Source organism: Malaclemys terrapin, chromosome 5 (genome assembly GCF_027887155.1).
Source record: "Malaclemys terrapin pileata isolate rMalTer1 chromosome 5, rMalTer1.hap1, whole genome shotgun sequence".
NCBI lineage: Eukaryota > Metazoa > Chordata > Testudines > Emydidae > Malaclemys > Malaclemys terrapin.
Window position 1 is genome coordinate 20,965,493 of NC_071509.1, and position 24,076 is coordinate 20,989,568.

At 41.1% G+C, this 24,076-nt stretch overlaps 1 protein-coding gene across 5 annotated transcripts in view; it reads left to right on the forward strand.

The window, feature by feature from the left end:
* HTT (huntingtin) overlaps positions 1–24,076 on the forward strand; it is a 209,579-nt gene that overhangs the window by 120,634 nt on the left and 64,869 nt on the right. For all 5 annotated transcript variants that reach the window (XM_054030679.1, XM_054030683.1, XM_054030681.1 and 2 more), the window contains 8 exons: positions 828–976; positions 2,750–2,886; positions 5,300–5,416; positions 13,072–13,194; positions 14,444–14,682; positions 16,092–16,234; positions 20,783–20,990; positions 22,735–22,876. In XM_054030679.1, the coding sequence (XP_053886654.1) occupies positions 828–976; positions 2,750–2,886; positions 5,300–5,416; positions 13,072–13,194; positions 14,444–14,682; positions 16,092–16,234; positions 20,783–20,990; positions 22,735–22,876 (1,258 nt within the window). The remainder of the gene's footprint in view (positions 1–827; positions 977–2,749; positions 2,887–5,299; positions 5,417–13,071; positions 13,195–14,443; positions 14,683–16,091; positions 16,235–20,782; positions 20,991–22,734; positions 22,877–24,076) is intronic.

The following is a 24,076-nucleotide window of genomic DNA, read 5'->3' on the forward strand; positions in this document are numbered from 1 at the left end:
TATTTTTCCCCCTTCCCTTGTTTTTAATAGGGACACTGCATGCAAGCAGCATCTGTTTCTTAATTCGTCAGTTTAATCCCCACCTAAAAGTATGATGCCTCCATCTTCTCCTTCAAATCTTTCCTTAAAACATTTCTTTCTTTAAGCCTACAAAATTCAGTTCCCCTGCCAATCCCTCCCTTCTGGCCTTAACATCTGAATCTGAGTCAATTGTTAATAAAATAAGCAATAAACACTAACCAGTCTTTAAAAAAAAAAAAAAAAAAAAATCACAACTAAGTGGAATTATGGTATAAACTTTATTTTGCTTGCTTTGTATTATATCTCATCCTCCAGTCTTCATCTACATGCTGGCTATCAGGTTATAAGCTCCTCAGCGCAGGGTCTTCCTGCTGCTTTGTAAAGCACCTTGCACACTTTTGATGTTTATATAAACATAATCTGAATGGTGTTTCAGTGTTTCTGCTGTTTAACCTTTTCATCCATTTAAACAGATCTTGTTTTCATGTAATAAATCTTTCATAATGAGGATGATGGTACTATTCTTTTTTGAATTGTAATCCTTGATTTGCATTAGTTCTAGTTCATATGAACAAAATTTTTATTAAGTGAGCTTATATTGAGAAATTCAATAAACATAACTTCTAAATAATGTCTTGTAGTAAAAAATGGGGCACAGAAATGACTGAAATACTGTACAGCAGCAGAAGAGTATGTTCATGAATTTTCCATGAAACATAAGCAGATTATTTTTCTACTGAATAGAACTGACCTGTATGTTTAATAAAGGGAAGGTAGTGTGTATTGACATTTTTCTTTTGTTCCAGGGAATCCGAGGCAATTATCCCTAATATCTTTTTCTTCTTGGTATTATTGTCTTATGAGCGATATCACTCCAAACAGATAATTGGAATTCCTAAGATTATTCAGCTGTGTGATGGTATCATGGCCAGTGGAAGGAAAGCTGTTACACATGGTAACTTAAAAACCAAAACAGTGAAACTACTAACAATTTGCAATATACTAAAAAGAATATACAGTGCTGTGCTAAGTAATCCTGGGCTCATGCTGATCAGCCCAGAAAACTCTTGTATGGTTTTCTTGTATTTTTTCAAACTACATTTTTCACATATTAAACTAGTTCAAAGGTATGAACCTACTCCTGACAGCAAATATTATTTATCTCATTTCCACAATTATGCATTATTGGCTATTTTCGTTCAGAGCAATTAGGAAAATTTGAGTAGAAGACAAGCTATAAATTAAGTATGTTGTTTGAGCTGTTTAGGTAAGATTGTATACTGTCTGCCTGGTTCTATCCAGTGATATCTGTCCCTTGCTTTCTCATAAAATCTCAAAAAAGATATACTGGCACTAGAAAAGGTTCAGAAAAGGGCAACTAAAATGATTAAGAGTTTGGAACGGGTCCCATATGAGAAGAGATTAAAGAGGCTAGGACTCTTCAGCTTGGAAAAGAGGAGACTAAGGGGGGATATGATAGAGGAATATAAAATCATGAGTGATGTGGAGAAAGTGGATAAGGAAAAGTTATTTACTTATTCCCATAATACAAGAACTAGGGGTCATCAAATGAAATTAATAGGCAGCAGGTTTAAAACAAATAAAAGGAAGTTCTTCATGCAGCGCACAGTCAACTTGTGGAACTCCTTACCTAAGAAGGTTGTGAAGGCTAGGACTATAACAGAGTTTAAAAGAGAACTGGATAAATTCATGGTGGTTAAGTCCATTAATTGCTATTAGCCAGGACGGGTAAGGAAGGGTGTCCCTAGCCTCTGTCTGTCAGAGGATGGAGATGGATGGCAGGAGAGAGATCACTTGATCATTGCCTGTTAGGTTCACTTCCTCTGGGGCACCTGGCATTGGCCACTGTCGGTAGACAGGATACTGGGCTAGATGGACCTTTGGTCTGACCCGGTACGGCCTTTCTTATGTTCTTATGACTTAAAAATTGCTATGATGAAAAAAAATTGTTGCTTTAAATTTGCAGTTACCATTTTGTTACAAGGATATTGCTGAATTGATATTTAACATGGCAACATAACACTCTTCTGCTACCTTTATACAAACATTGCTAGCACAGAAAAAAGCACTTAGATTTTGATCTGAATGTCTGATTTCTAATTTTAAAATGTTCCAGAATGTTGCATGTGTGTATGTAAAATCAGAAAAAATTACTTGTATGCTACAACTGTGACAAAATTTCTGCTTGTATTGAGGATATTTAGGAATTTTCTGTCTCATTTTAAAAGTAAAATAATAACAAAAATGGTGGCTAAACAATATTTAATAGTAACATTATATTATTAAGGGCTTGTTAGTTATTTGAATAGTAGGTTAACACAGCTGTATTTTTGAAAGGTTTTGATTAATCTATTTTGATATTCGCTTTATTTACCTTCCTTTTGGAAAAAGAACATTGGAAGCCTTTCCTTATTCCAGCACTGTTGGTATAAGAGATGCAGAGGTTGTACTGAGAAAGGCGTCTTTTGAAAAATGTGTAAAATCCTGAAGGAATAATGGTCATCTGTCTCTGTGACTTAGTCTCTGCTTTAGTAGGGATGAAGGAACAAGAGATGTGGAAATTACTTAAGTTTTCTGCAAGTATTCATAGAAACATTACAATTTAAGTGCTAGTTTTCAGTAGTAAATTGCTGAGAGTTAGAACCTTTCTGTACTATTCGAAAATAACCTGCATTTAATATTGAAATATGAAACATCTTAATTTTAGCTATTCCAGCTCTTCAACCCATTGTCCATGATCTCTTTGTATTACGAGGAACAAATAAAGCTGATGCTGGAAAAGAACTGGAAACCCAAAAAGAGGTGGTGGTGTCAATGCTACTAAGACTTATCCAGTATCATCAGGTAAAAAAAAATTGACAGATTAGTGTGCCTGTGTATGTTTTATAATGTGAATTATTTGTTAGACTGGCCACACTTAAAACATTTCAGGTGACATTTATCCCTCTCCGAACAAATCCTGATTAGTCAGACTTCTGGGAGCTTTCTTGGTATGCAGGATAAAAATTTGGTGCTTTCTGGCCCTTCCCATAATTGGTAGGCATCAGAGTACAAACTCAAATGTTCAAAAGCAAACAATAAATGCATTCTTTGTTAAATACATTTATATAATAGGGCAGAAAGGTAGGTTTCATATATAGTGCAAAGTATTGTCCTTTGTTTATTATCTATATTAGAGTAGCACTGAAAGGCTCCAATCAGATTCAGGACTTGCATTGTGCCAGGGGCTGTATGAACACACAGTGAGACAGTAGTTTCCCTGGGTGATAGTCTTATTTAAGACAAGATACAATAAGTGGGTGTAACTAACAATAGGAGAAAATGGGGGAGAGAGTACATAGGTAATTAAGGCTAAGATTTTGTCACCGTTATTTTTAGTAAAAGTCACAGACAGGTTATGGGCAATAAACAAAAATTCACGTGACCTGCCTGTGGCTTTTACTAAAAATAAGGGGGCAGGAGAAAGGGGTTCACGGGGGAATGATTGAAGCCCAGTGGGGGGAGGAAGAGAGCCCGAGCCCCACTGCGGGGTGGGGAATGTCCAGCACCTGCCACTGCAGTGGCCATCAGCTCCGGGGCTCCAGTGGCTCAGAGCTTCAGGCTGCTCACGGCGGCGCCTCAGAGCTCCAGGTGGCCCTTGCTGGCTAACAGCTCTGGCCCTGCCACCCCAGGGCTGAAGCAGAAAGTGTCATGGAGGTCTCTGAAAGTCACGCAGTCCATGGCCTCCATGACATAATCTTATCCTTAGTAACAATTATAGGAATGCTTAGTTACAACGCTTTTTATGGAGACAACTAGATGATTGCTAGTCATTTACTTTTTAGAAGATGTAACTACAGACAAGTAAAAAACAAGCAGTAACTTATGACTATTCACCTAGCCGTTGTTAGATGTCATTTTATCAATAGCCTCACTGTTAAGAGGGTCTTGAAGAATTTTTTGGAGAACAGTGTAGAGGTTGTATAGAGAAGTACAGAAAAGACCTTCCAGGCATTTGAGAGACAGAGGAAAAAGGCATAAAGGTGCTTGTGAAAGAAGTGACCTTGAATCTTTCCTTATTCCAGACACTTAACATAAGTGTAATACTTTTTTATTGAACCTCATCCAGTTGTGGAATGCTGCTCTCATGTGTATTAATGAAAGGAATGTGCCTTTTTGAGTACAATTGAAGAAGCAACTCTTTTTTTTTTTTTTTTTTTTTTTTTCAAATTTAGTGTAGAAATTTGGATATTATATGTGTCAAAGTTCAGACTGAAATTAATTTCTGCAACAAAAAATTTATAGGTTGATAGTGAATTTATAGTTTTACATAATTTAGTCATAAAATAGTGTTTGGGTACATTTTTTGACATGACATTAAACTGTTATTCACATAATGTGTTCTGACATTATCTGATATTAACTATGTATTCACATATAGGTTATTTTTAACCTTTAGTGTTATCTAGAGTACAGGAGTTTCTAGCAGAGATCTGGAATAGCCAGTACTAGGATCTGATCTTGCAAACTGCTCTACACAAGCAGACCCCTATGTCTGTGCAGAACTCCATTGACTTTAATGAGTTCAGAGTTCCACTCAGACAGAAGAGCTTGCAAGATCAGAGGTTTAATGTATGTCCCATTTCGATTCTTCCTTTCATTAAGACAGGAGGAAATAGATACCCCTCTAATATATGAAGACTTTTACTTGCCAACTACCAATGTTTTGCTTTTTTTCCCACTCCCCATGCATTTCATCTCATACTCTGTTCTTCCCATGTTGGACTAATCACTCGTAAATTTTGGCTTTACAAAGCGCAAAAAATTTTGCTTTTATTTATTTAAAAAAAAAAATCCGGGAAATACCAAGTATTTTGGTCATCATAAAAGACCATATCTGAGAGAGAAACTTGTTCTTTTTATAAATTCTAGTCTGAAGTGAATTTTTTGCTATTGTCATAGACCTATTTTTCATTTCTTCTCCTGGATTTATGTAGTTTTATTTCTTGTATGCGTAAAAATATTATCTAAGTGGAGCAGAATAGGAATACTGTCTCTTATTCTGTTACATGAAAGGTCAGGTGAAGCAGGAGAACAGTATATATGATATTTTAAGATGATCTTAAATCATCTTTGTGAAACACCTAGCATAACTTTTTGGTTTGGGGGAAAATAATAGTTTTATTAACTGTTCCCTCCCGCAACTGTACTATTTAAATATGGCCTTTTCTAAAGTGCAGGTGTGGTTTTTTTGGGGGTGTTGGGATATTTTCTTCAGGTGCTGGAGATGTTCATCCTAGTACTGCAACAGTGCCACAAAGAGAATGAAGACAAATGGAAAAGATTGTCCCGACAGATAGCAGATATAATTCTCCCAATGTTAGCAAAACAACAGGTTAGTATCTAACCTTATTGATTTTATTCTTATGTATCAATTTTGCTTTCATTACACGAAAGCAATATTCTGCCTACAGTCTGCAAGTAAATATAAATACTGGAAACTATTCTACAAAATAGGTTTGTATATATGAAAGACTTTGTAAATATAGTGTTCAAGATAAGGCATCCCATTCATTCTTAATGGGGCTGATAAGAATAATTTCAGAATAATTTCATATGTACTTATAGTTTAATGTCATTTTAAAATAATTTTAAAATCACAAGAGACTAATTTTGTAGATAAACTATTTGCAGTGTCTTCTAATATATCTCAGCTTAGAGTTAAGTCCATAACTGCTGTAAGAGTCATGACCACTGTTCTGTTCTATAGCTAATCCAGCTCACCAGGCTTACTATATGGCATCAAGTCTTTTTTCTTCTTTATGTACAGAATGTCGTCATTGTTTGGCATTATAATCAGACAATATAATTGTTCAGTGACCTTATTTTACAACCTATTTTAATGAACAAAATAAAAACTAATGAAATTTGTTAACTTGAAACTGATTTGGTCATCTGTAATGGCCTGTTGAACTTTATTTTTAAAGTTTTTAAGGTACATTTTTAGATGTCTTTATTTTCTCTATTAAATAACTTAGTCTGACAAAATTGCACTTATGTAAATTTTATGACATAGCTGAATATGGGAGAAGTTAAGTGTTGTCAGGACCTGGATCACAGGCAAAACTGGCATTATCCGGCCCTTATTGCTTATTACTCCACTTAAGCAGATCCCAGCTGTTGTGGGGAGACTCATTGAAGTCCATTGATGCAGAGTAATTTACAGGGTTGGAGACCTCATGAGCTGCATATAAGTTTGTAGCCAAACCTGAGATCTGTGTGCAAACTGAAGGTGGCCAACATATGAAGCTCATTTTTACTATTTGAGTGCTGGTCCCTGTTTGTATTCCACACATGGGTGCACGTGTGCTATGCATGTGAGTCTGGAAATTCTAACAAGCAGTGTCTTTTGGTCTGCTCATGAGCAGTAGTTCTTGTGCTCCAGACTTATGGCATAAGAGGCAGTGTGGGCCGACGCTTCTCCTGTTCCTCCTTACCCACCTCATGGCCCGAGTCAGAATCTGTGTCCACAGATTTCTCCAGATTTTCTCTTTGATGCCCTGTAAATGGCTATTGTAAATAGTTTTATATTAGCATAGTTAGTTTTATAATATAGTGTAGCTTGTTCTTTCTGTGCACTGGGGACTGCCTCCCTGTGGCCTGGGACTGTGCCCAGGGGTTCAGTAATACGTCTCCTGCCCTCGCTCTTTCTCTGTGAGCAACAATCACCAGCACCTCTCTATTGCTTGGGCGAGACACATATTGGGTTACCAGTGGTGAAGGTCCAGGATTCCCAGCACTGGCTCCTGAATATTCTGCTGCTTATAAGTCCAAGCAACGTGGTGCTCTCTTGTAATGAGGCCATCATGGAGCCAGCCATAGTGGTCTGGCATACCCCAGTTCCTGTGTCCCTACGTGTAAGAGGGCTGAGAGATGCTATTTCATCCACACCGAAGGGGCTGAATTTCTTTTCCCCCACCCAGCTCCGAACTCCATGATGGTACAGGTAACCATAGAGAGAGCATGATCACAACCTCCCAAGACCACCACAGCTGTCAAGGGCTCAAAGAGGTTGGACCTCTTGGGGGGAGGAGGAGGGGAAGGGTCTTCCTCCACAAGTCTGCAAATTTGTATCACTAACTGTCAGACCTTGTTAGTGAAATATGATTTTAACAGTTACTCCAGGCTGGCTGACTTTAAAGACAAGCTTCCCTCTGAGGACAAAGCCCAATTTTAGTCTTTTGTAGAAGAGCGCAAGTTAGTGGCTAAGACTTCTCTTTAAGCTGTAGGGGATGCAGCGGACACAGCATCCAGTGGCTTGGTCACTGGCATAGTTATGAGGTGTGAGTCTTGGCTTCACTCTTTGGGGCTACTCAGAGAGGTCTAGAACACCATACAGAACCTCTCTTTTTAGACAAGTCAGATTTGTTTAACAAGAATATGGATGAATCCCTTTGTTGGAAGACTCAGGGTCGACTCTACGGTCCCTGGTAATTTACACCCTAATCCCCAGGAGAAAACATCAGATGCAGGTGTATAGGCCAAAGCCACCCCCTCTACAGATGTTGTACCACCAGGGTCCAGATGAGGCTCTGCTTAAACATCAGAGGGTTCAGAGGCCTCAATGTTCAGCTCCCTCTGCTACCATGACCTCTGCCTATTCCTAGCCACCCACTAAGGGCTACTTTTGATGCCTCAGTTGAGATCCACCTATCACTATTGATGCCACCACTTCTACCTGCCTTCTCTGTGGGGACCATCTCTCACTTTTCGCCTACAATTGGGACTCAGTCACAGCATACAGTTGGGTCTTGGAATATTCTTGATGGATAATTTCTAGGTTTCTCACCCTCGCTCCCCACAAACCCACTTCCTGGTCCACTCTCACTAGGTGATTCTTCAATAAGAGGCAGACTCCCTTTTTCAACGAGGGGCAATAGAATGAGTGTCACCTTGGTATCATGGGAGCATGTTCTATTCACCGTATTTTAGTCCCCAAAAAGATAGGGTGGAGACAGTCTGGACCTTCAACAATTGAACATCTTTATTCAAAAGCCTACAGTCAGATGGTTACTCTAGCATTGATAGTCCCCTCCCTACGGAACGGAACATGGTTCACAGCTCTCAATACAAAGGATGCTTATTTTCATGTTAGATATTCATCCATCCAACAGTAATTGGTTTTGAGTGGGTCAGGAACACTTCCAGTTCAGAGTCCTTTCCTTTGGACTAGCAACAAGATCCAGAGTTTTCACAGAGGTTTTCTTTGTGGTGGCAGCCCAAATGAGACGATTGACTCCTGGTGGGTCACTTCAGCCAAGAGGTCAGGTTGGCAACTTTGTTCCTGTTCCATCTTCTAGCAGCACTGGCAACAAAGAAAGTCCATTTTAACATCCACACAGACTCTAAACTTGATTGGGGTGATACTGGACTCCATTTCAGCAAGAGCTTTCCTCCCCATGGAAAGATTTCATTTAATAAGTAATCTGTTAGTCTTCGGTCTGTGAGTAATCTGTGCTATGGTCAACGTATGCCTTGCTCTTTTAGGCCATGTGGCCTTGTGCACTTATGTAGACACTGTTCGCCAGGCTTCATCTATGATGCTTGCAGGCCTGGCTTCGGTCAGTCTACTCACAAGACAAGGATCACATCAACACCAGAGTGACAGTTCCCACTAGGGTCATTTCCTCTCTTACTTGGTGGTCAGATTTGGAATGAATGATAGTAGGCATCCTCTGCAACACTCCCTTCCTCCATGTCACCATTGTAACACACGCATCCCTTCTGGTTCGGGGTGCTCACCTGAACAACTACACCAGACAAGGTACCTGGACCCCATCAGAGGCCAGACTAGTTTTCATTCTACTAGAACTGAGAGCAAGCAGGAGTTTATTTCCCATTTATACATTCAGTGTATATCCAAGTAATGTCAGACAATGTCACCACTGTCTTTTACATAAAGAGGGTGAAGCAAGATCTCTTCTCCTCTGTCTAGAAGCAGTAAGGCTTTGGGACTGATGCATCAGAAACTGCATCACCATCCAAGCTGCATACCTTCTGGATGCTCAAATCTCTTTAGCGCACAACCTGAGTAGACGCTTCTGTGCAGACCGCAGCTCTGTCCAGAGATATTCACTCTGGGGAACACCTCATGAGGATCTCTTCACATTCCAAATGAACAAAAGACTTTGCCTGTATTGCTCCAGATGAGCTATGGGTCACAGCACCTAGGGCAATGCTTTCTTGTTGTCATGGATGGATAAACTCCGATATGCCTTTACTCCCATTCCCCTGTTACCACAGGTCTTGAAAATGACTCTCCCTCTGTTATGATGAATTTTTTTCCTACGAGGCAACTTACTCAGACAGTTTTGGTTCCTGTGGAATTTCAGAGAATGTCTGTCTGCCCTCCTATCAGGGTCTGCCCCTTCCCGGCTTTACTAAATCAAGAAGGGGAAAGAATCAGACACCCCAATCCAGACCCCTTCTTCCTCCTGGCTGATGTTTGGAGGGGCATCAGAATTAGATTGTTCTTGTTCAGCATCTGTCCAAGCTATCCTTCTCAACGTAGGAAAGATTCAACTAGGCACTGCTACCTAGCTAAATGGAGACATTTCTCTACCTGGGCTCAGCATGATTGCCCTTCTCCAAGCAGTGCAGATATTCTAGTTGTTTTAGACTATCTCTTGTCTTTAGAAAAACTCAGATCTTTACATTTAGCTCACTGTGATCAGTGCCTTCCTATCTCCAGTAGATAGATGTTCCAGTTTTACGTTCCTCCCAAAGGTTATTTCTGAATTCCATGTCAATCAAACTGTCTGCTTAAGTGTTTCTTTCCCAAAGCCCCATGCCACTGCTGAAGAGCCAAGACTTTATTCCCGTGGTGTCAGACAGGTTTGGTCCTTTGCAGGTAGACCGCCCAGACACACAAGAAAATCACCAAGGCTATTTCTCACCAGGGCCGGCTCCAGGCACCAGCCGAGCAAGCGGGTGCTTAGGGTGGCAGCTTGTAGGAGGCGGCATTCCGCCCAATCCTAGGACGGCATGGCCGCCTTTTTTTTTTGGTGGTGTTACGCTCCGGCTGCCCTATAGGGGGCGGTGGCGCGGAGGACGGGAGCGCCCTGCAGCAAGCCTGGCAGGGCAGCCCGCGTCCTTCCCTCCCAGCCGACGGGAGCGGTGCGGAGCCCTCCCAGCAGGTGGCACACCGGTCGGGGCCGCGTGGCAGCACCCCGCTGAAGCCCTGGGCACCCCCCTTCTCTCTCTATCCCCCTCCCCCCGCTAGCCGGGGCACATCTGCAGCGCAGGGAGGCACCCTGGCTCCAGCTGCGCCGCAGGTTTTCTTTTTTTTCTTTTGTGCTTGGGGCGGCCAAAATGCCAGAGCCGGCCCTGTTTCTCACCATAACAGAAAGGTTGCGAGGACACTATATCCTCTCAGAAACTCTAAATGGATTTCTGGATGCATCATCATGCGCTACCAATTAGTGCATCTCCCTCCACCTGCAGGGTAGAGGGTACACTCAGCCAGAGCACAAACTTTTTCTACAGGATCCCTCAGGAAGCATTAATACTGGACATATGCAGAGCAGCTACCTGGAGTTCTATTCACAAAACATTATGCACTAGTTCAGTCCTTTGCTGCAGATGCAGCAGTGGGAACTGTAGTACTTCAAGCATCTTTGCTGTCAGCATCATCACATCTCTCTGCAGTCTGAGTACTGCTTGTCATGTGTGGAATGAGGAAGAAGATTACTTAGGTGTAACTGGAAGTGCTTCAGGATGTATGGTCCCTATCTGTATTTTGTTACCCTCTTTCCATCCCTTCTGCTTCAGGTCATATTTGTTGGCATCCTTTCATCTGCGAGAGGTAGTGGGAATTGCAGCCTAAGATGTAGATGGATTGCAATGTCTCATGTGACTGAATAGTATAATCCCAGATTTGCATGATCTTTGTCATGTGGTTGCAAATATATGGGAGCTGCTTGCTTCCTATGGGCTCTTTTCTCTTCCTATTCAGCTCCTGTCATGGACTTTGATGCCCTGAGGGAGACAATGGCACCACTTGTTACACTCACTTGCCAAGGTTTCCCATCAGTCAGGATCAATTCTCAATTCCTTCATATCTCGCTTGCCTGTGTCTTTATAGTGAAGCTTGGGACATCATGTTGTTCTTGTTCCCTATGATAGCTCCCCATATAGCAAAGCATGTCCTTGGGAAAGCGTCCATCTTCCATCCAAGCAGATGGCCCAACCAGCGCAGTTGTCTTTGCTTGAGCAGGGCTGTCACACTTGGTAAATTTGCCCTTTGCATTGGTGACTTTACCTTGTCATTTGGTGTGGAGTATGCGGCATAAACAGTGTAGGTAGAAACTGTTTAACCTTTTGTCCTGATGAGCATAAGCTGTCCATGTTTCCCCACCATACATAAGTTCAGAGGATGCAAGCTTGGTACACTAACATTTTGATGTTGATGTTAAGCTTTGAGTTTTTCCATGCTCTTTTAGTTAGTCTGCTAAAGGTGGTGGCAGCCTTTCCAATGCCAACACTTAGCTCTTCATCCAATGAGAGGTTGGTGGTCACTGTAGAACGTGAGTAGCTGAACTTCTGGACTACTTTTAGCTGGTTTGCGTTTAAGGTGATTTGAAGGAGCTTGTGGAACCCCCTGCCCTAACACAACTATTTTCTTAATGCTGATGGTGAGAGCAAATGCCTGACAAGCACTTGAAAAGGCAGTCCATGAGTTTTTGTAGTAGAACGCCATTGTGGGCTATGAGGGCAGCATCATCAGTGAATAGAAGTTCCTTGATAAGCACCTTTTTGACTTTAGTCTTTGACTTAAGTCGTGACAGGTTGAAGAGTTTCCCATCTGATCTTCTGTTGGATTCGTGGTAAGGAGAAGAACTGGCAAGGCATAGGCCTGCACTACTTCTTATGCCCTTGGTCTGGAGCACGAGGAGAACTACGTGCATGTGTGGGCCAACAGACACTGCTTGTTAGAATTTTCAGATTTGGGCACATGGCACGCATGCATACCCAGGCATGGAATACTGATAGAGACCAACTTTATTTACTGTGTTCATACTGAAAATTTGCACACTTCGTTAGGCTTCCCTGTTACCCCCGAGTACTGAATCACCACTTAAATATTAGCTTCAATGTACATATTACAATGTATTTTGTAAGATTGAGGATAGAGGTTATGACAATCTATTCCCCAGAATGTTAGAATTATGAAAGGACACAATTAACTGAAAAAATGTCTCTTCTGTCTAAAACTATTTTTACTTATTGTAATACCCAAAATCACCATGTCAGAGAGAGTAGGAAAAAACTCCCCTCATCCCTTCTATTTTTTCTAGTTAATTTATTTTAAGCATTTGGCAGCTCTTTGTTTATAGTCAGTATCATTATTTCCCCTTTTTTAGATAGGTTTTTCTCATAGCAAATGGAAGAGGTGTTTAAAAAAAAAATAAGAAAATGTGGTAGTAAAACTACAAAATTAGCACTTGGGGGGCAGGCATACTATCTGAAATGATTTCTAACTCGGGTTTCAAGTTGATGACCTTTTTAATGCATGCCTTCCCAGTAACCACAATTGCTTGTAGATGGAGCCAAAACCAAAATAATTAGTTTTGGGGCAATTGTTGACCAAATACTCTGTGTGATACATACATATGCATATACATGTATGAATGACAGACCTCAAGAAAGCTTAAATTAAAAACTATAACAAAGTTTAGTGTGTGTGTGTATATGTATATGTATACACACACACACACTCACTCTCTCGCTCTCTCTCTAAATTTTTTTATAGTTTTTAATTTAAGCTTTCTCGAGGTCTGTCATGTTCTGCGTGGCAATGGCTGCACCTGCTTTTAACATTCACCCCTTATGGGTTTTCTAATCTTTCTTGGTTATCAAATTGAAGTGCAGTGTTATTGGATAGGAAACATACACGTATCATACTAAAAATAATCAAGGCACGGAGGCGTTCTTTGTTTTTGCTGTTGTGTTCAATGGTGAATATAAAATTCGTTCCTTTCTTTTGAACAGATGCATATAGATTCCCATGAAGCTCTGGGAGTATTGAACACTTTATTTGAAATTTTGGCTCCCTCATCCCTCCGTCCTGTGGACATGCTTTTAAGAAGTATGTTTGTTACTCCCTGTACAATGGTAAGTGACCAGTGAAGGAGATTACACTACCTGTTAGATGTTGAAGCCTTTAACGCATTTGTGGCTATATCATACACATTTCTGACTATCCTCCACTCTGTCTGTCTGTCAAGACAGTTCAGCATTTTCATATATGGCAAAACAGTAGTGAGTGTTCTCTTTAATTCTCTGCAATGTGTATATTTCTGTTCCCAAATCCTGCTGAAGTTAGTTTGGTAAAATGTTCAGAAATAGGGAAGAACTCACTAGGAGAACTAGTTTGCCTTTGGATAGGTCATTTTACTTGTAATTCAATGGTGAAGAATGGGGAGTCTCCTGATGTAAGAGCAATTCCATAACCTGGTTTATGAATAGGGCCCTACCAAATTCACGGCTATGAAAAACACATCACGGATCATGAACTCTGGTCTTGTGTGCTTTTACCCTATACTATACCAATTTCATGGGGGAGACCAGCATTTCTCAAATTGGGGGTCTTGACCCAAAAGGGTGTTGCAGAGAGGATTGTTTTATTGCCACCCTTACTTCTACACTGCCTTCATAGCTGGGTGGCTGGAGAGCAGGGGCTGTTGGCTGGGCGCCCAGCTCTGAAGGCAGCGCCCCGCCAGCAGCAGTGCAGAAGTAAAGATAGTAGTACCACAACCCTCCTACAATAACCTTGCAACCCCCTCCCCCCACACACACAACTCCTTTTTGGGTCAGGACCTCTACAATTACAACAACATGAAATTCCAGATTTCAATAGCTGAAAAATCCAATGACCATGAAATTGACCAAAATGGACTGTGAAGTTTGGTAGGGCCCTGTTTATGAATAGGTAAATCTGCTTTTCTCATGCAGAATTTTAAACCCTTTTTTTAGTTGAAATATTAAGGTGTAACAAAGCAAGATTCCCCCCCATGTATTTCATTTTTGAGAAAGTATGGAGGTATTTTGTGAGAACTTTATTCACAAAAGTATTGCAGAAGTACACATTCCCCAGATCACACAGCATTGAGTGCTCTCAAAGCCAAACTGATTTCCAGGAGCTATCATCGGCATTCAGCTCTTGGGAGCCATGATAGTGGCAGAAGAGAAGGTAGAAAACTTTACCTCATATATGTTCACTTATTTGAACAAACATCTTTATGAATGATCTTCTTATAAGATCTAATATGTTGTCAGTTCTCCATTACTTTATTGCAGTTGTTAATCTCTTAATCTGCTTTATTTTTCTGTTTTTTTTTTCTTTTTTTTTTTTTCTTTTTAGGCATCAGTGAGCACTGTTCAGTTATGGATATCTGGTATCCTTGCTATCCTTAGAGTTCTGATTTCACAATCAACAGAGGATATAGTTTTATCTCGTATTCAAGAGCTTTCTTTCTCCCCTTACTTATTGTCATGTCAAACAATTAATAGGCTAAGGGATGGGGAGAATAATGTACCCACACCTGAAGAACAAATTGAGCTGAAACAGGCTAAATATCTGCCTGAAGAGACATTTTCTAGGTATGTTGTCTTCTGAATCTATAGGGTTTTTTTGTAAAACTTTTGGTGAAGTATTAAGTATTAAAAGAGTGACAAGTGATATGGAAATATAACATTTATATTTACCTGGATGCTACCTGAAATGGACATGGAGGGTGGATTTAAGGTTGGATGAAAGGTTGAGGGGTAGAATAGGATGCAGTGCTGATGAGTGTATTACACAGGATGGAGGTGTGTATTTTTGTTTAACAATTTTGGGCTGTTTTGGTTTCTTTCCCCATACTGAGGTGAAAAGTACCACTGATTTCTGTGGGACCAGGATTTCACCCTGGGAATTGACTCTTCCTTCTCCCTTACTTTAGCTTGTACTCTGCATTGTTGCCTCAGTGGCATATGGGTGGGATGAGTTAGGTGACTTCCCCTCCTGTGCATGTGAAAGGGTGAAGAACATGGAAGGGGAAGATCAGCTTTCTTTTTAAAAGGATAGGTTGTAATCTAGATACTTATGCAAAGTAATTAAAGAGAGATTTTGGGTGTTTTTGAGTTGGAAATACCCTACTACTGCAGGGCAAGGAATTAGGATAGGATTTTATCCCTCCAGGTGAGGGTTAAGACCCTTATGAGAAGATGGTTTTTATCCACAAATTCATTTGGGGAAGCGGGGAGGAGTTGTGATTTGGCGTAACGTTTGGACTGGGAATCCTACTGGATCTGAGACTTGCTAAGAGAAGGATTGGGGAATGGTTGTGGAAGGGATTGTTAGTCTGATTCCGGTTGTTGGGTGGGTTTTTTAGCTTTCCTTGGTGGCCTTTATTTGGGTGACTATATTCCTTTGGCCACCTTTAGGTGGTCCCAATGATGCCTTACGCTAAGAATATGTATAGCTGATAGAGAAAGGGGTGTCTTTGGTTATGAAGACTTGGGGTCTTTCATGTCTGTGGTGGTGGATGGGAAAGATTTTGTGTAAGGTGGAAACCTGTTGTGAGTGGCTTAGTCTTGATGCCCCTCATTTTGTCTGTTGTCTCTTGGAAGGATAGCACATTGGGTAGGGTTCTAGGTGTTTGATTCATGTTGATTGCAAGGATGGTGATTAATGAAACAGTGACCATCTGTGATTTGATGGCAGATGAGGTTTTGCATAACTGAGACCTGGACCCTTAAACACACTGCAAATACTCTGCTTTAATCAATTTTTACACTAGAAAATGAGTCTGAAAGCTGGAGCTGAGATTTTTCCTTGTGGGTAGAGGAAGCAAGAAGAACTTTAAGGTGAAAATTTTAAAGTGAGGCACTGTTAAGCAGGATTGTCATTGGTTCAGGTCAACCTGCTGAAACTTGTTAACTCAGTAGTAAAAACCTTGGTTGGGACAGATAGGAAATAAGCTGATGTGTTTATTTTCCTGACTGTGTTGTGTGGGGGTTTTTTTTAGGTTCTTGTTACAATTAGTGGGCATTCTATTGGAAGACATTGCTACAAAACAGTTGAAAGTGGACATGAATGAACAGCAGCACACTTTCTATTGCCAAGAGTTGGGCACATTGCTTATGTGTTTAATACATATCTTCAAATCAGGTAATAGTCTCAAAATTAATTGTGTTATGCCATGATGACAATAAGAGTTCTTTTCAGTTCTGAATCAGTTGTTTAATGAGTTTAAAATCTGTTTAGGTTGAGAATATTGGCTGCATATAAAATATGTTTTCTTCTCCCAAGTTTGTGTCCATGTCAGAACCCAAAGTCTTCTTTTCCTTTAAACTTTTTATTGTATAGACAGCTTCAAGACCTGTTTTCAGACTCTACCCTTTTAGCAGAGCAGACAATAACTGGTGACCTTTCATTCATTAAACATTGTACTTTTAAATGTCCAAAAGAGCTCCAGTTGAGAAATGTAGTGCTCATTGTTACTCTTGGGTTGGATTTCCAATCACCTTCCCCAGGGGTCTCAAACTCAATTTATCTTAAGGCCAGTCCCAGTCCTCAAATCCTCCCAGCGGGCCAATAATGTCACTGAATATGGTGTTCAGAAAAGAAAACGTTTATATTGTATTTTTTTAATTCAAAAATCTTAGAAATAATAACTGTCATACAACTTTATACAATTCTTTCCCTGCCAGAGAGTTTTTAGTGTTTGCCAGACGAAAAAGGAACATACTCTTCGCCTCATAGAGAGCAGACCAGCAGAAAATGGTCCCTGGCCAAATTGCTCTCATCAGTGCTGGCCGCACCGCAGTTCAGCATTTATGACTAAGGCTACGTTTTAGTCACGGGTATGTTTAGTAAAAGTCATGGACAGGTTATGGGCAGTAAACAATAATTCACGGCCCGTGACCTGTCCATGATTTTTACTATATACCCTTGACTAAAACTTTGGGGTGTGTCTCCACTGCACCATCTACAGTGCTAAAGGAGATGGCACCAACAACTGCTCCAATTACGATGCTGCAGCCGAATGCCGCTAGCGCAACAGCGCCGACAGACTGCACTAGCATCGGCTCAGCACACTGCACTCCCGATACAATTGGCACCTCACTCTTCGGCAACGAAGGTCTCTGCATCAGAAGCATCTGTTGGTCTCCTTGACCATGGAGTTCCCTCTTTTGGGCACTGATGTCTCACACTGGGGCTGTCGGTACCAGAGCAACAATTATCTCCAATAGCACCAGCGTTCTTGAGTGATGAAAATGAGGAGGTTGAAGGGGTATTCTCCCCTCACCGTTCCTCCCCGATTAGAACACCTATGGCAGCTGGACCATTAATATCACAGTCCACATATGGGACCACCCATCACCTTCCCTGAGTACTGGCAATACTAGGATTCCTGGAGGTCTTACAGAAGGCACCACAGCAGGCGGCCCAGCCCATGTAGGGAAGATGCTAGATCCCCGCCTCCACCCTTGGAGACTGTAGCTACTGAGACAAGGGATGACATGGCAGAGCAGGAAGAGGACACTGCTCCTGACACCTCACCAGCCAACAATAATTCATCCTCCTCACTGGACGAGACAATTATGCCCTCCACCCCCAACCACTGTGGATGACTTTAACCACTTCCAAGATTTATTTAAAATAGTGCCCCCCATTCTCTATTCCTATAGCAGAGATCTATGCCCTGGCCCCATGGGGCAATTTTATTCTCTCCACCCCTCACTTACTGCTTATTCCAACTAAAAATTTTATTTATTCTTTATATTTAATGATGGTTCATTTTCATCAGTAAAATAATAATCGAAACAAACCTTCATAAAGCTGAACAATTATATACAGAGCGGGAAAAATAAAAAAATATTGTTCTATATGTGACACGGATTTGGGAAGTTGGTGTTGGAGAGGTGGGGGCCCATGAAATGAGGGAACTGGGCTCTGCAGCAGAAACGGGGGCAACTGGAAGATTTGCTGGTCAAACCTGTTTCCCGACCCCACTGCTAATCTATGCCTATAGTTCTCTTTTATTTGTATCCTCCCTACTTGTGGCTAGTCTTTCCTTTTGCCTGTTTGGTCATTGGGTATATGAAAGAGACTAGTCCTTATTTGACTTTAGTCCATCAGTCCAGACTCCCTTCTGGCAAACCACAGAAAGGGCTATCTCCTTTATCCTTATCTCTTCTGTCACTACCCCTCCTTTCCTGTTCCCCTAGCTTCTCTCTGGTACCTCCTGTTTTCTAGATATGTTCTCCACTCTGGTGAGTTTCATCAGAGTGAATTTCTACTCCTCCCTATCATCCACCCCTGAAATACCCATACTCACATTGCATTGGTGGGGTGTGAAGTCTAGCAATCTTAACTTTAAACTTTGAGTTAACAAAACTTTTTGTGTGGAGTTATATATGAATATTTATACATGGTATTAGGGTGTATGTAATGTGTGGAGTGTGTATGTATATAGCTTTTACTTAATAGCCATATTGCACATGGAAGTGCCGCTCAATGGAAATGCTGTTAAGGCCCGCAAGCAGTCTTTTCTGCTCTTTAGTGACACCATGAGAGAGAAATGAAAAAATCTAATACCTAATATTAAGGATCAGTTTCATCTAGGACCACAAACACTATTCTGCACTAATAACTGTGTGTTTATTGTAGGTTGCCACTACAGGGTGGTATGAAGGTTATTTGTATGCCTTAACTATGGACTTGCATGACTTAATAGATTTAGAATTATCCTGAGTTTAACCTTAACCCTGAATTTCCCAGGTTTGTAAAGCTTGTTTTTGTTGTGATTATCACAACCCTGTAATTTTTTTTACCCTTAAGTTGCTGACATATATACTTTTAACTTAGCTGCATTTTAATATAGTTTATGTCTGGGAACATAAAAATTTACTGTCAAACTTGTGTATTATGGTGTAGCCGGATATTGCCCTTAGTCCTTTTCCATAGCCTCTGTGCTATATTGATTCAGAATGTGAGCTCTTCGGGAGTGCAGAACTGTATTTTTTTTGTGTATAGCTGTTAACACACTGTGAGTACTACTGAAACTAGCAGATTACAGTTTCAAGCTTTCAGTAGATTATTTTAAACAGGTAGGATAAATAGAGGACAAAGCTAAGGTAGATATCTTTAATAGCTATGTGCATCACCATGTCCAGTCACTAGATGTCACACTTACTGCACAAGCAACTAGCTAAAACGGGTTGGTAGTAGTTCGGGGATGATATTACTAATAGAAAGTAAGTACAACATGCATTTCTGGATTCTGATATCGTCCCCTTGTGAGACATTTGCACTGTTCCTCTCTTCTTCCAAATACCGGAGGCAGTTCAGACTTGTCCACATGGCTCTGGGACTTGGCCTATGGCCCTTACGGCTTCACTCTGATGCTTTGATTCTGACCATGCAAACAGAGCAGCACTGCAGAGCTCCTTTGTTATCCACTGCTATTCTAGAATTTATAGTTGATTCTGCAGCAGCTGTAAGAAATCTATTCCCCTCCCCCCACTCTTCTCTGTTTAAGAGTACCAAAGGGGCTTTGTTACATGAATAGAGTTGTTCTCTGAGCTCCTCCCATCTATTTATTCCCCTTCCTGGGTTGTGGCAAAAGGGATAAAAGGGGCAAGCTGAAGGACAAGAGGTCACAGAAGGAGAGCTCTGCCACAACTGCTTCCATCCTGCAGATCATCACTCAGCATACAGAGCAAAGATTTTTTTTTCCTTATTTAATAGTTTTGCTTGTTGCACAAAACTTTACATCCAAGTCCTGTAGCCACTGCATTATTATAACTGATTATCTGAGGCCTAGTCTGCATCTGAAACATAGGTCGATGTAGCTACATTACTCAAGGATATGAAAAATTCAAACGCCTGAGAGATATAGTTAAGCCGATCTAAGCTCCGGTACTGACACCAAAAGAATGGAAGAATTCTTCTATCAACCTGCCTGTCATCTCTCCAGGGGCTGAATTTACTGCAGCAATGGAAAACCCTCTTCCTTCGCTATAGGGAGTGTCTATGCTACAATGCTACAGCGGCATGGCTGCGACACTTCAGCTGTGTTGCTGAATCACTTGTAGGATAGGTGTAGCCTGCGGAACGCCCTCAATAGCTATCTAGGCAGAGAAGTCTACCAACCTCCCACTTTAGTCCCTATCCAAAGGAGGCTACGTTCTATCTTCCTTTGTAAGTATAGTACCTAACACAGTGAGGTTCTGATTTTGATTGGAGCCTCTGCGCACTACCTCACTACAAATAATGCACCCTAATCAACAATTTCAGGAAGAATAAAATATTGATACATGTGACTTTTATAACGTTTACTATAACTAAGATGTGCATCTGTGGTATGATTTAATTACCAGTACTTTAGTGTTACGTTTTTAGACTGAGGTCTCGAGGATTAAATCTGAGGCTGAGAGCCAAGAAGTCCTCAGTTTAATTCCAGTTCTTGTCATTGATTTGCCCTGTGACCCTGGACAGTCATTTAACATTTCTGCTTCTATATCCCCATTTATAAATGGGGAAAATCTAATTTATCTACCTCACAGGAATGCTGAGGGTTAGATTGCTTGGTTGTAAATGAAGCAATTTAAATTTTCCAAATGACGTGTAACTGATGAGGGTTTTTTTTAAATTCTCAGTACAAGTGGTAGCATACATGGTTCCCCTTAACGTATGTGTGTTTGTTTTCAGGGATGTTCAGAAGAATCACAGCTGCTGCCAGCAGACTTTTTACAGGAGATGGATCTGATGGTTGTTTTTATACCCTTGAGAGTCTGAGCGGTCTTGTTCAGTTTATGATTCCCACACACCCTTCTTTAGTGCTCCTCTGGTGTCAAATCCTCCTTCTTGTCAATTACACTAACTACAGCTGGTGGTCAGAGGTGCATCAAACACCAAAGTAAGGCTGTTTTTAATATGTAATAGGACTGTCTATCATACTGATTTTTAATTTCTACAGTTAATTAAAAGACTTTTAAAATGTAGCTTATATGAATTTCTCAGCTGTTAAGAATTTGAGTACTATATGCATTAGAACCACTTAAAGAAATTACTGTACTTGTAAAGGAGTATGGACCATGTTTGCAGTGTTCGATGAGGTCAGTAAAGTCTGACTAATTTAGACCAAAAGAGAGTGTATTCCATACTTGATTGCATGTCAGGTAGAACTCCCTGCCAGTTGTTCTCTCCCGTTGTAAAGGGAGGGTATTCCACCTTGAATATCTCTGATTACAGCTGTGGAAATACTACGTAGGGGAAAGAGCTGTCTTGTCAGATCCCAGGATACTTATGGCTTTATAGGTCAATATCAACATCTTATTTCACCCTCCAACTGCTACACAACGAATGCAGATCATGGAGCACTGGTGGAGTATATTAATGGAAAGATCCGTTCATTAAGCAGCCGTTGCGTAACAAATCCTCCCTTTTGAAATGGTCTGCTTCCAAAGGCTCTTAAAATACAGTATCTAGAAGACAGGTAGAGTACAAGCGTTGTATTGTCTAGACTCTGAGTGACAATGGATGACAGTTGTGAGATCTGTATCTGAAAGAAAAGACCCCAAACATAGTCAGATCTAGATTAGAAAAAGTGGTCCTGGCCCTAGCTGCAACTTAATTGTCTGAAAGCTGCTGTTAAATAAAGAACCAAATTACAAAATTGAATAACAAGCTGTGGGACATACAGTATCAGTTAAGAGGGCTAATAGAACTTCTGTCAGTTCTTCCTGTTGTTTTCCCCCCAGTTTACCAACATCAGCTCCCTTTTATCTGGATTGGGTGTCTTTCTTAGCCCAGCACTGGATTAGATGCTCAATCACTGTAGCTGGATGGAAAGAAGTGCTGGGTTTTATCATTACATGGAAAGCTCTGTAGGCCATGTCTCCTTGCAGGCGCCTCTGTCAGCCACATTGTAATACATATTGAACAAGAGGGGTGATGAGTAAGGCTACGTTTATGTTACGGAGGTCACTCAAGTCAAGGAACCCGTGACTTTCAGAGACCTCCATGACATTCTCCAATTCAGCCCCAGTGGTTGTGGGACTCTGGAGCTGGCAGCTAGCGGGGCCCTGGCAAGTGCCGGGGGTCCCCTGCAAGGTTCCAGTGACAGGTGATGGACTCCTGAGGGGGCCCTCCTCAGGGTTCCAGCGACGGGCAACAGCCTTGTGCAGGAGGGGTGGTGGAGGGGCCACTGGGAGTGGGGGGGGGGGCAGGGGGACACCTTAGGTGTCCCATTTTCTCTTTGGGAAATATGGTCACCCTGCAGCTTCCAGCCGTCGTGGGTGGAGGGGTGGCCCCCCTACAGCTTCCAGCTGCCATGGGCAGAGGGGGAACCCCACAGCTCCCCGCCGTCATGGTGGTGGGGAAAACCATGGCACCGCAGCAGCAAATGTCTCAGATAGGCCAGGACATCTGTGAATTTGTTTATTGCCCGTGACCTGTCCGTGACTTTTACTAAAAATAACCATGACAAAATCTTAGCTTTAGTGATGAGATGTAATCCACAACACCCCACAAGAGACTAAAGAACTAATGACAAAGCAATTCATATTGAGGAATGCTTAAAATGGAAATTGAGTATCTACTTTAACTGAAATATTAGCAATAAAACGTGGGTTTTTTTTTTTTGTTTTTTTTTTTTACAGACGGCACAGTCTTTCCAGTACTAAATTGCTGAGCCCTCAGATATCTGGAGACAGTGATGAATTTGATTCAGAATCCAAATTTGGCATGTGCAATCGAGAGATAGTACGAAGAGGAGCACTCATTCTTTTTTGTGACTATGTTGTAAGTTTAGAACTGTGAATTTTAAACCTATAAGTGTTTTTTGGGGATTTTGCTTGGGTGCTTTATCTTTGAGGCACAGTGTGAGAGTATTTTAAATGTAGATCATAATAAGGGAAATGTGAGAGATCTTAGTCATATTCAAGGTCGGCTCCAGGCACCAGCGCAGGAAGCAGATGCTTAGGGCGGCCAATGGAAAGGGGTGGCACGTCCAGGGTCTTCGACGGCAGTTCGGCGGCGGGTCGCTCAGTCCCTCTTGGAGGGAAGGACCGGCTGCCGAATTGCCGCCGAAGAATGAAGTGGCGCGATCATGCCTCTTCCCCCACCCCCTTCGCCGCTTAGGGTGGCAAAAAAGCTGGAGCCGGCCCTGGTCATATTTACTTCCGGGGGAACTACATGGAATTTTTATGTCAATTTTCACTTCTGAAAGTGAATGCTCTTTTTTCCTTTCTATGCATATATCTTATTAGTGTGATTATTTTAGATACTCATGCATTATCTTAAGCATTGTCTCTACACTGAATCTTAATCGTCTACAGAGTTATTCTTTGTAAATAACAATAATGTCTTGAATGTTGTATTCTTACATATGTGATCTCAGGAGAAGACTAAGAAGCTTATAAAAGTTTAGACCCTCCGTCTGAGACTGCGTGTTTCTGCATGTCATAATTAGAGTAAACTCTTTTCACCTTAAATCCTCCTACATATATTAACTCTGATACTGCATTCCCCAGTTCTGTTCAGGCTCTAAGAAATAGGGCAACTCTCATGGCTTCAGACTTCATAGGCTCTCAAACACAGCGTTACAGGAGTCATTCTGCCTCAAGTGAGAAACATTAACTGTTGAAGGCATAAATAGTTCAGCTGCAACGAAAGATATGGTGGGGTATTCACTTTAAAAGGAAACAAAAACTACAGACAAACATTGAGACTTTGCAGAAACAATTCTGATATATATTGAATGTGTATCTATCATTCATTATTACTAAAAAGGTTGCATAAAAGCAGGGTCTTTGAGTTTACTAGTTCTTTCCAGTTGTTCTCTACCAGTATTCATCGTCTTTATGATTCCGACATAATGGATGTTGAAACAATTTGTTGCAAATAGAGGATTATGACTTCAGGTGAATTTGCAACAGGATCAAAGGAAGTTGAAAGAAAAGATCTGGTTGTTATGCAGACGATCACAGTAATAAAACTTAG